This window comes from Dermacentor andersoni, chromosome 9 (genome assembly GCF_023375885.2).
Source record: "Dermacentor andersoni chromosome 9, qqDerAnde1_hic_scaffold, whole genome shotgun sequence".
Taxonomy (NCBI): Eukaryota; Metazoa; Arthropoda; class Arachnida; order Ixodida; family Ixodidae; genus Dermacentor; species Dermacentor andersoni.
This window is the reverse complement of record NC_092822.1, coordinates 81,637,412-81,650,360: the sequence shown is the minus strand read 5'-3', so window position 1 is coordinate 81,650,360 and position 12,949 is coordinate 81,637,412. Positions and strand designations below refer to the sequence as shown.

The 12,949-nt window shown below is 48.4% G+C and overlaps 1 protein-coding gene across 1 annotated transcript in view; it reads left to right on the top strand.

Moving 5' to 3' along the window:
- Positions 1 to 135: 135 nt before the first annotated feature.
- The window catches only part of LOC129384117 (uncharacterized), a 46,319-nt gene continuing 33,505 nt past the window's right edge, over positions 136 to 12,949 (top strand). Inside the window, exons 1-3 of the mRNA XM_055069258.1 lie at positions 136 to 239; positions 9,558 to 9,825; positions 11,590 to 11,725. Coding sequence (XP_054925233.1) covers positions 11,657 to 11,725 — 69 coding nt within the window. The 5' untranslated portion in view covers positions 136 to 239; positions 9,558 to 9,825; positions 11,590 to 11,656. The remainder of the gene's footprint in view (positions 240 to 9,557; positions 9,826 to 11,589; positions 11,726 to 12,949) is intronic.

The window sequence follows — 12,949 nt, the reverse complement described above, 5'->3', positions numbered from 1 at the left end:
CTCAAGATATCGTATCGCTGCAGGCGCTGTAGGTAGTGACGTCTGCTTACCTGCAAGCTCTGGTGACGTGAGTAGTTACGCCCACTTTGTTCTATCCCATATATTGTGTCGCTGGCGGTAGCCATGCGTTAGTTTTGTAGCAGCAGGCACCGTCTCCAGACATTCGGAGTGCCCGCACTTTGTTCGGACATTTACGGTTCCCCGTCGCAGCGGATCTAGGCACCCCACGCCTTTTGCAGGTAAGCACGGCTTTCATGACCATACGCGAAACGAAGTAGCGGCAGTTTAACAGTATGTCAGAGTATATAGTACTCAATCTTTTTCTTTTGGCGTGATCCGGGTCAGATTTGAGCATGAATAAAAAACACGCGTACTAGACCGCAAAGGTAAAGCGAGCGGCACGCTGAATACTCATGTGGTGCAGGTTCCAGCTCTTTATTTGGAAGTTTTCTTGTTCTTTTCCTGTGTAGGAAAATTGCACTCGCTCAAATAGCCTCTATATTCGTTCCGGCCAACCATGACGCCTACTTCCTTTCATAAGACCATGATATGGTATTGGGCTGTACAATAGCCATCACTGTTTCTTCGTAACAACGTTCGGGTTCAGATAATTGAGCACCGGGTGTGAACGTTCAATACCGCAAGTAGGTCTATTCCAACTCCTGTAATGAATCTGTGACGTTCCTCGCTTCACGCAATCTAGCCTGTAGCCGACGCTGATGTCGGGTCAAGTTCAGAACGCAGTCAAGTTATTTAGAATTGATCGTCCTAACTGTTTAACTCTTTGGAGGACCTTAGCTGACCCTCGCCTCGGTGTTGACTGAGAATCTGCAAGAAAGTGTGTGAAAAGGCGATAGATCTATGACCATGACGTTCTTTGTTTACTACGGTCTGCGTCCGTTTTTGCATGGTACGGTTTGCGGGAAAAACGTTTACGGAATAAAACAAAGTATAGCTATAAAGTGCAGAGGTCACATTTGGAAGTTGTTGAAACAATATTACTGTACTTTGATTTTTCTGCACGTCAACTTGGATCCTACATACGGCTCTGCCTGAGGTCCATGTTTTGCTTCCCTCAGCATTTTGCTAGTCATCACATGCTGTAAAAAAAATGCTGGCTATTCGCAGGAATAATATTCGATTTGTAACAAGAGCTGTTTAGTCCATCTTATCCTTTTGTGCGAACTTTCTTCTGCTTTCCTGCATGGCCCTAGTGGTGCCTCAACCTTGAGGCGAGGAACTTATTGTAGCTTGTGTACTGCCCAATGGCGATTACTAGCACCACTTGGCAACAAAGTCAAAATAATCGTAGCATACTCATCGGCAAAAACTTGCCTGTGGCACATGGCACTACTCCGATCGCCCATTTATACTCTCCTTTCACGCTCTGATGCGCTCGACCAGCAGTAATCTTCAAGCGTCTCTTCCCAATGGCGAACATCATGTCTCTCTTACTGCTTGCATACCTTTGTTTCTGCTTCTACTTACGCTTATTTATTCGCATGGACGTTTTTGTCGCTATGCTCCAAACACTTGTCTCGGTGAGGTCGTGTTCATTAAGCAGTGTTTCCTGCCAGTGAATGTTGAGTCACAATTGGTCATTTCAGCATGCCATGACACTCGGCCATTCTTTCATACTTCCTATTTCGCACGTCACTTCATTAATCGCTAATCCTGATTCGTCTGGCAACTTCAGATGAATTTTTACACACAGCAGGCACAAGATAGACATATTCTAGCCTGAGAATTTTTCGACTCGTTCTTTTTGCAGCACGGAGACCTTAACGGGCTTTCTGACGCCAAATGCATTTCGCGTGGTTGCTTCTTTAGTTAAGATACGAAAATTCTCACCATTCCACACGATCCTTTTTTCATTCCTTTTATGGGCATCTGCAATGGTTTTCTCTCGTCGTGGTGGTAGTGCATTTCTGTTATTTATAGTTCCATGACATTTCCCACGGCACATTTCGGCCCCATATTTCGGTTCCACCTTGGAAGCACACATGCCCCCTCCAATCCCCATAACCTCTTCACCACTCAGTTTCTCACGTTGCATAATCTTGACGCTCTTTCTTGCTCCCGCCGTTTCCTTCGTTATTCTCTCAGCGCAGCTGCAATTTAAAACGAGAAAATGCATATGACATCCATCCCCGCCCTTTAGCACCCACCTGGACGCACTTCTTGCCGTTCATCATGCATACGTTAGAACGCCTTGCACGCTTGCGCTTCCAACTTGCGAAACTAATTCGAAAGGCTACGACTGACGTTTATTTACTTCACATCGCTGCGACTGCAGCAAAAAAAAAAAAAAAAAGAGAACGAAAAAGGTGTTTTGTCTTTCTTATCGGTGTTGTCCCAATTTGTTATACCAAGGCTTCTGGTATAACAAATTGTATTCACTTGGTTAGACCAAGTAAATACAATTGGCCTTTCTTAACATTGCACGCCCCTTGCTGGCAGTCTAACCATTCTGCCATTGTCGGCCACACTCGCATGGGGTCCGAAACGTCGCTTCACTTATATTCTGAGAGCAGAACCCTTTGTTTCACGCACTCTTCCTGACCAGATGTTTTCTATTCGAACTCATGACATAATGCTACAACGTCAGTCGATGCTTCACCGTAAAAATTAGCATTTCAACGGCGCGCCTTTCATTCTCGCGTTTGCTTCAGGTTTGTCGGGACAAGCCTTTTGGCATGCTGTGACTTTAGAGCCCCTACGGCAGGTTCTTAGTAAGTGAACTACACGCGGGTGTACAAATACTTAAGTAGATTAAAATGTTCATCGTCTTGTTGTTATCCAGTAACTGTTTCTGCGAGGGCGGTAAACGGCAGCACTCAGTCTGCGATGTTTTTTCTGCTCGCAAGGTCGTATTCGTGATTGTTCTGTGTCAAACTCGGCCCCACTCGTTCTTTCACGTGCCCTCTTGCTTTCTGTTCAGCTTTCGCTCTCTCCGGAATTGCTGCTTTTTGGATGAGTTGGTCTAACATGTTCCAGACACGGTCAACCTTAAAGGCCCACAGACGCACACCAACGCTGCTACCACCCATTTATTCCTCAAAACACGCCACTGGATTATATGCTCTTTCGAGCGCATGTCCTGGCACTTCATATGAAAGCGCAAAGGCATATCGACGAGCATTATCGCGTGTCTCAGTTGCAATGGTTCGAAAAATCTAGTTCAGCCTTGTGAAACGCGGTTGACGCCTGGCTTATTCGGATAGTGGGACTCTTCTTCATTCCCCCTTGCGCCACAAAACACCACACATCTCCTTCGTTCCCGGTATTCTGACACTGGCAATCACCGTTGCCAGGTAATGTAATTACTGTAAGGTACTGTATAGGGCAGTTCACGCTTCCATCGTATCCTGCCTCGGGCTAATAGTCATGCTAATGCTCACTGCGTCTAGTTTTCTGATCGCGAAATATTTTATTTTTTCGTACCCGTCGAGAAGGCTGCTCGGCTGCCAAAGTCGCTCTCGTATACAGCCTGCACTGCATGCAGACCATGCCACTAGAGCAGCCACTGACGACGTTATCTAATAACGCTAATCGCATGCTTGGATTCCTTAATTTTTTTTTCATCTGCCACCGTGACTGTACAACTTATTCTGTCGAGCTCTAATAAGGCCCAAACCAGAATATGCATACAAAGTTCAGCACCCCGAACATCTAGTCCTATCGCAGGCTATTCAATTAACACACAACCCTGCCACGCGATTTATTCGGCCTACCTACTCAAGAACTGCCAGTGGGCTCGGTGATCTCGCCGTTGCTCTTCACTCTCGTCCTGCTGGGGTTACCCGACCGATTGCTTCAAATCGAATAACTGCATCACACGCTATACCCGGATGATATTACGATCTGGACAACGGGCAGTGACGGAACGATCGAGCAACGTTCACAGCAGGCCATCCAATGCGTGGAAAACTACGTCGTGGGCCCGGGACTTGCCGGAAGTGCTTCTGTATAGCCCGGTCAGGAAGGGGCGCCCACCTAAAGGCTACAACCTCCGGAAAAAGAAGAGCTCCAGTTAACGGCATCAAACGGCGTACCCATCCCGATGGTAGATAACATCCGTGTATTAGGAATGATATTCGAACACAACGGCAGCCATGGCGAAGTACTTCGCAAGATAACGGCTGAGGCAACCAGCATGATGCAGCTCATTGGACGCATCACCAACAGACACGCGGGCATGCGCGAAGGCAGCGTCATACGTCTAATACAAGACTTCGTCATTTATCCAATAATGTAGACGGCACCGTTTCACAACTAGACGGTAACGGAAAGAAACAAGCTCAACTCCCTCATACGCATGGCCTACAAATGTGCGTTGGGACTTGCGCCCGGAGTCAGCACGACCAAGCTCTTAGAACTAGGCTTGCACAACACGCTCGAGGAACTCGTGGAGGCGCAACAAGTGTCCCAAATAGAGCGCCTATCCAAGACTCGCCCGGACAGACACGTGCTCGAAAAGCTCGGCATCGCATACCACACGCAGCACGGCATCAAAGTAGAAATACCAAGAACCATACGGGGGGAGAGCATCTATACATAGCCCCATTACCTCGCAACATGCACCCCCAACACCACAAGGGGAGATGTAAAGCCAGGGCACAACACATGAACTAAAGTTCCTCCAAGAATAAGGAGGCAGTCTTCACCGACGCAGCCCGTTATCGAGACGGGAAGAGTTTCATGGCGGCAGTTACTAGCCACCGACGCAACCACCTCACGAGCCTCACCGTCAACATGGCGCCTGCCGAAGCGGCCGTAGCACTGGCCCTCGCACAAACCAAAGCGACATAAGTAATCTGCGATTCGCAAACGGCAATTCGCAATTTTGCAAATGGGCGCATCTCGCTAGGGGCACATCGCATACTCCAGCGACATCCCATACCCCAGGAAGACAGACTTCGATAGCCGACGGCATTTGCTATGGATCCCGGCACACACTGCATTGCGCACCCCCAACGAAGCGGCTCGCCGCCTTGCTCGAGGCCTCACTCACCGAGCATCTTCGGAGGAAGAGCCCCCGCGGGGTACTGCAAACGTCAGGGCGTGGGAGGATCGTATGACAAGGTTTCACGACACACTATCAGCTACAAAGATGCGTATGCCCATTCTCTCACGCTAGGTTAGGCAGGACGCAAGCAGTACAATTGAGACAATCGCAAACGGATTCTTACAGAAACCCCACACTCATGCACGCCATGTATGCGGACATATACACTACAAACAAATGCACATCGTGTGGCGAGGTTGCCACACTTATTCACATGTTGAGTGCTGACATTCCCTTAACAAGTCGGGCAGTGCCGACCCCTCTGTCTCTTCTACCACCGGCTTCCGCTCACGCTGGAAGACCGCACTTATCGTCTCTAACCAGACAGCACAACTCTGGGCCGTCCAGCGAGCCAAGGAAGCTGCTTCGAGACAATGTCTCGGAACCGCATCCGCGGCGGGTGCCCAGACCCACTAAACAGACGCCGGACTCGAATCTTACTGATTTGAAAATAAAGTTTACGCTCTTTCTCCCGCCCTGATTCTTTACCGCAGGTCAACTTAGCTTGGCATTTCGTGAAATGTATCGTAACCCCAAATTTAACCAACCGCTTTTTCCTCCATTGTACGTGTCCTCCCGTTACTCTTTTTGCTGGCAGTTACTCTCTGAGACGGCCGTAACCGTTACAAATTTTCTTGGCCGGGTACCAGTTACTTTTTTGTTCCCCGCAATAATTACCGCGCCATTTTCTAGGGAGCGGTCACGAAAGGAGTTTGTTCAGCACAAGACTTCTTGCCTTGGCTGCTAACGGCATTTTCCGTCATTCACTACCACGATGGTCATTGAAATGAATGTACCCCGTCGCACTTTGCTCTGTCGCCCAATATTTCCCCAATATTTCGCAGAACAAGCCTACTTTTGCTACCAATACGTACAAGAGCCCAGATGAAGGAAGCACGACACAGCGCAAACAATGACTCACGAACGAAGGCTTATTGCTGATAAGTATCAACTGCACAATAAACCCTAACCGGACTCCCGAAACATACTTAATGAAAACCTACCCGAGTGAGCATTGCAAGGATTCAATCAATGTGCACATCGCTGTAATTGTTTTCCTTTGGAGCACTAGCAAACGTCAGTGACTAAATTGTCGCAACATTTTGAATGTGATGTGGCTCCGTATGTGCGATGAGCTTTTGTTCTTTCAAGGCATGTACGTAGAATCAAATTGCAGCTTACCACACCATGCTCCTAATGACAGCGGAATATAAGATGGTCTCTGCCCTGCACGAATCTTGCTCCATGTTATATCATCATCATCAACCTAGTTATGCCCACTGCAGGGCAAAGGCCTCTCCCATACTTCTCCAACTACCCCGGTCATGTACTAATTGTGGCCATGTTGCCCCTGCAAACTTAATCTCGCAATTTGGGCCCAGCAAAACTAGATACTCATATTTATAGCGGCGCGCCTAGTGGTCTGTCGTTTAAACAAACTAACAGGCGAAGTCTCGCGTGGTCTAGCCCATTTCCTGAGGCTATGGGGGACGTTTCAAAATCAGAAAAAATGGGAATTTAGTACAGTGAAAAAATCGTGGCTTTCATTATCAACAGTTCAGAGCATAAGTTACACGTTCAGATATTGAAGTGTCTAGAATAATTAGAATTGGAAATCACTGCATACCGCGCTGAATCGTTGACTTTAATTCCGCCAGCTCTGGTCGACTTTGGCGAAATCCCTGGACACCCGGACGTAGAAATTTGAATGACGTCACTATTGAGGTCTCGCATAAGGTGGCATATTTCACCGGCTAATTGTTGGAAGAGTTGCGTCTTCGATTTCTGCGTTGCGTTTGCATAAAGTTAACCTAAAAAAAAAAGGCACACGTGCGAGTGCCACTAAAATACATGTTTCATGTTTTTTATGTCATGTATTTCGTATCCTCATTTACGTGCAATGGAACAGCTTTGTGCCTCGTAAAACCTTTTTCTATTTATTGGCATTCTTTACGCATTTACCATATTTACCCAGTTACCCATGTTGTTTACTACCTTGCCCCGCCAAATGTCTTCTCATGGGCGTTTCTACACGGTCACTATTCCAGCGTCGTCTTCCGATCCTCACCGTGTCATTGCCTTCATACCACCGTCATCATGCCATCTTCGTCAAATTGCTTTCCTCGTTCCTTCGACATACTGTCCTAATAAGGCTGTCGACATTCTGTTCCGATTACGCCATCATCGTCATGCATTCTTTTTCATACGGACGTTGCAGTTCTATCGTCATTTGGTATGACATCTTCCAACTGCCAGCGTACGCTGTCGGGCATTGGTTTTTCTCCGAAGTACAGTCATTCGCACGTCATCGTTAAACTGTCCTAATTTCATAACCGTTATCTCGGTATGCTTTAGTCATTCGTTCGCGTCGTCCCTACGTCGTTGCCATACATTCGTCATGCTCATGGCCGAATTAAACTAGTGTTCATTACAATGTAAGCCGATACCGGGGACAGTTTTATGTCACATGTTTTAATCCGCAGATGTTGAAAATTACGGCTGTAGGTTCTAAATAAACGCGTCTTGATCAATAGGGCGTGTTACTATTCTGTGTGAATGCTTGCAGCATAACCGTCGGCAGTCCTTCACAGCAGTAGCTGGCAGTCCCCTGCAGCAACTGCAATTGCAAAGCAAGTTTACGCGGTGTTCTTATCTTTTTTCTTCTCTTCGAGTGCAGAAAATGGCCCCGCCGTCGCCGTGGGCATCAGGAAGCGGCCACGTTTTCACTCATGTATACATGGATACGCTGAGCGAAAAATGCGAGCGGTACCGTCCGAGGCGGAACCAAATTCGCCTCCTTTACGATTTCTACTTTCAACATGCTCTGAAAAGAACGACCAGGACTTCTTCCGGGGCTCAACCCGTCCCATTCAGTAACTACTGTCTTTTTTTTTTTTAACATTTGCATTTCTCTAGGCCAATGTCTTTTCAGTATTGGACAACTCTGCGAACGGTTCATTGCGTTAGGTGTCTAAAACCCAAGATTGTGCAGCGTTGAGTGAAAGTACTTGCACTGTGACATGAAACCGTAGCTGTACCTCTCAAGTGTCAGAAATGGCTGAACGCCTCAGTAGCGGAACACCTAGCCTCGGTGTCACGTTCATTACGCGACAACGTGCCTCAATCGGCCAGTAGCGCTCAAATTCTGCGTTTGTTCAAGGGCTTTCTTCATGCGCAGAAAAACTTTCACGCAGCACGTACTAGTAAACACAAAGCTGCGTCTAGGGTCTTTAATGTCGCTCTACTCATTTCTCATTGACACTTTTTATTTAATTCTAATATCTGCGAAGTTTCTTCTATGATCACTGCTTACATAATTAGGCGACATACAAAAATCGGAGTATCTCAATGAGAGCAGCATTCCGGGCAAGTTGGTAATCCATTACCTAAATGATATTGCGTGGCAAAAAAAAAAGGAGACGGACGTGAGAGAAGACGACACACCAAAAAACGGCTCTGGTGGTTTCTTGGCGATCCACTGTCGCGATCATGGATGTAAACCTCTTGAGGATCGATGCACGATTGTTTCCCGTGGCAGCACGCAGCTCATCCGTGAAATATCTGAAGCGGAGATGATCGCAAAATTGGGTGAGAAGTGTGTTAGCTTCCCGTCTCTCGCTCTCGCAGAAAGAGTTACGTTTCTTGGACGCGGCATCACATGACTCGTAACTACGCTACATGAATTCGCACTTCATTCTCTTGTAAGCGCATGCGCGGTATACACTGCCCTTCACGTAAAAAATCGACGCAGTGGCACAATAACCTTAGTTGAAAGTTTGCGCTTGGTGTGTTGTCTCCTCACGTCCGTGTCGTTTCTTTTTGTCGAGCAATATCATTTCTGTAACGGAGTATCTCTATGTGACGGCACACATTACCTTGATTCTGTTCATCTACGTGGCATTTGCACATTTTTAGATCTCGGTGCGTGGTAGTTGGCACATGGCATACCGCATGTTGTCGTGCTTTGACCACAATTTATCAATGCAAACCTGACCTCGCGCAGAGCAACTTGAGCAACACAAGTGCAGCTGTTCCAGATATGTTTAGTTTCTTCCCGTTCGCTGTGTATTGGGCTTTGGAGTTGTGAGAGGCAGCGTGACGCACACGCCTAATTGCAGATTTATTTTGCCAACAAATATTTGTTTTCCGCGCCTTCGCTCCTAACTAGCCGCCCGTGCTTTCATCACTTCAACCGACCGACATTGATGAGAATCAATGTTTTATGTTAGGCATTGCACTGCTCGCCTGCCAGTATGGTAGGTTATTCGCGCCCGACAAGGAACTGTCTGACAATTTCTCTGCCCGAGTGGACGTCGGCAGCTTTTCACGATTCCTACTCGCTTCCGGGCAGCAGTAATCACGGTGAGCAGTCCGGTATGGCAACCAAACGAAACCGCTTTACGACCGCGAGATCAGCCGTTCCGGCACAAGTCCGCAGTGTCCTGTCCTAACATTTTTTTTTTTTTTCGCCGCCGTCCATCTGTCCCAGGTTTGCGCCCTTTGCTTGGCGGAAACTCCGTCTCTTCCAACAAACACTACTCCGCTGCGTGTACGTGGCGGCGCGATTGCCCTTGCTGGCTTTTCCACGAGCTCGAACGGTGGAATTCCCTGCTCACCACGGGCTGCTTCGAGCTGCTTGCGCACAAGTGTTACGAGTTGGAGCTCGTGGGATTCAGATGTTCCCTCTTCGATAAGCCGAGTGACTACGAAGTCTTTCGGACTGCGCTACTCATCGTCGTACTGCTCCAGCGGCACAGGTGAGCCATTTGAGCACCATTTCCATTTGTCATTAAATTCTCCATGTCGAATTAGGTTGCCACTTTCTGCGACTATTGTGATGCGCAAGGTAAACCAACGCAACGAGTGTAATGCCACACCCAAGTGGCTGCATTGTCCCTAAAAATACGAAAAGAAACGTCGAGAAAATGCGCATACATACAAGTTAAACACCACAAAAAAATTACTGATTTTTTTCACACGCAGCACAGCATCAGAGTAGACATTCCTAGGACCATACGCGAGCAATTATACGCACCCGCATTGCCTCGCAGCATGTACCCCCCACACCACACGGGTAGACGTAAAGCCAGGGCATAACACATGAACCCAAGCTACTCCACCAACAAGGAGACGGTCTTTTTCCTACGCAGCCCGTTATCGAGACAGGCAGTTTCGTGCCCGCAATTACTAGCCGCCGAGCTAGTAATTAAAAACTGGTTCCTCACGAGCGTCACCGTGAACACGGCACATGCCGAAGCGGCAGAGGAAGCGGCCATAGCACTGGCCCTCACACAAACCAAATCGACATACGTGATCTGCGATTCGGAAACGGCAATTTGCAATTCCGCAAATGGTTGCATCTCGCAAGAGGCGTATTACATACTCCAGCGACATCCCATACACCAGGAAGAGGCCGACTTCGATAACCGAAGTCACTTACTGTGGATACCAGCACACACTGGATTGAACACCCCCAACGAAGTGGCTCACCGCGTTGCTCGAGGCCTCACTCACCGAGCATCATCGGAGGAAGAGCCCCCGCGGGGTAATGCAAACGTCTGGGCGTGGGAAGATCGTTTGACCAGATTCCACGACACGCTACCAGTCACAAAGGCGCGTATACCCATTCTCTCACGCTAGGTTAGACAGAATGCAAGCAGTACACTTCGGACAATTAGATTCTTACAGAAACCCCAGACTCATGCACGCCATATATCCAGACATGTACACTACACACAGATGCACATCGTGTGGAGAGGCTGCCACACTTAATCACATGTTATCGGAATGTCAGCACTTAACAAACAAGTCGGGCAGTGCCGACAGCTCAGTCTCTTCCACCGCCAGCCTCCGCTCGCGCAGGAACACCGCAATGCTCAGTTCGAACCTGACAGCACAACTCTGGGTCATCCAGCGAGCCGAGGAAGCCGCTTCGAGACAGGGTCTAGGAACCGCGTCCGCGGCGGGTGCCCAGACCCACTAAAAAGACGCCGCACTCACATCTTATTGCTTTGAAGATAAAGTTTACGCTCTCATTAAACAGTCAAGTCGCTTAGGGAATCGTCTCATATGTTTGGGGTATCTACCAGCCAAACTATCGAACGCATTAATAGGTCCAACTGGACGGGGCATTCGCAGCCTAGTATGGGTGCATTATCTTGTAACTAAAGATCTGGGTCATACGTATCTGCTTTTACGTTGCATGGGTTGCAGAAGTCTGCCTCAATTTGATAAGAGATTTCGAGCAGAAGAAAGGAAACTACTGTGCGCGTGAACTATTCGACACTTTTCATATCGGGAACAGAGGCGCAAGTTCCACAGCGATACGTGCTTTTCGAAGAAAGGAAACCTTTTGTTACTTACAGTGATGACGCTAGACGAATGTTCGCTCATGGTGTTCGGTTCTGCGGTGTTCGGTTCTGCGGTGTTCGGTTCCTGCTTGTTGCGTTTCTGTAGCTTGACAAACGATGTCTTTCCGACGGACTGTCGCATATAACGCAGGACCTTTCTTCATTTTGCAGTTGCGTGACGCGCGTTCTTCTCGACGTGACAGAAGCAAAGCTAGAGCGCGGATTGTTCTGGCACGCCATGGCTCAACGCGCTGATGACGTAATCTTCCTCGACTTCAGGGCCGACATCTACAACGGCGAAGGCCCCGTGAGTGCGCCGCTATCACATGCGCGAAAATTCCTACACTAAACTGACGCTTCCGGCCCAACCAAATCTCGTATTGACATTAGGCATCCTAACCCAACTTTTTTTTTTTTCATTTCTGGTGAACAGGTTAGCGCGCCCTATATTGAACGTAACCTGCAGCGAGTACAACGGCTACAGTAGCAGCGGTGACTTCAGGCTTCGTATTCACTGTGTTCTCGAGTGCCTAGTGTTGGCGGTCACACAAGGACATGTAAACTGTAATCTAGTACACAGCCAATAAAAATGGCCTTTCTTTGGCCTTTTAGATGGTATGCGGCGGTCATCGGTTCTTCGCCTTCTGCGAACCCTGCTTATTGCGACAGCCATTTTATGAACAATCCAAGCGAATTTTCATCATCGTCGGCGTCGCCGTGGTATTCTGTATAAAGTGCATGTGCCGTGCTCCCACGCGCCTTCAGGTGTAGGCGCGAGGTGAAGGGCGGTGACTTCTCGCGCGAACGGAGCCGGTGGGAGGGGGGGTGCGCCGACTTTTCGCCTGTACGAGGGGACGAGGGGTAGCGGGGAGACGCGTACGCACCAGGAAGGAGGAGGGTGGCAGGTTAGCGCGCTACTTCGCTTCTACTCCGGCGGCGCATGACCCGGTTCCTGTCTTGGAAGCAACCTGCAGTGGGTTCGAAGCCTGCCGACCCGAGCTAGTTCATGGCTTCGCGTGCGCCGTATTGTCGCGGGCCTAGTGCCGCTGAAGCGTAATGCAGCACGAAGGAGACTTCGCGCGCCGCTGCTGCCGTTCATCACGCCAGCAATTAGATAGGGGAGTGTCTGCGGTCATTGAGGTGTGTTGTTTGCCTGTGCGCGCGTGACACCATGCTTGTTAATTTAGTTAGTAATGGAAGGTTTACACAGGTTTATACAGCTGATAAAACTACTAACCTTTCTGTGCATGGCTGTCTAATGATTTGCTGTTGCGATGGAAGCTTCGCATTTCGGGAGATACGGCGGTTTTATTTTTTGTAGTTGCATTGAGATGGCGTACAGCCTCGCAGTTCTTTTTATTCATAGTTTGCCTACCTTCCACTAGTTTTTTTTTTTTCCTTGTGTGACTGAGCCTGGGCAGCATCGCCTTATTTTTGATAGTAGCATGTCGTGGCATCATCTGACTTGCGCTTGCCGTAAACTGCGAGTCTCGCTTGGTTGCTTTTCTGTATCACACTCATCACGCAATTA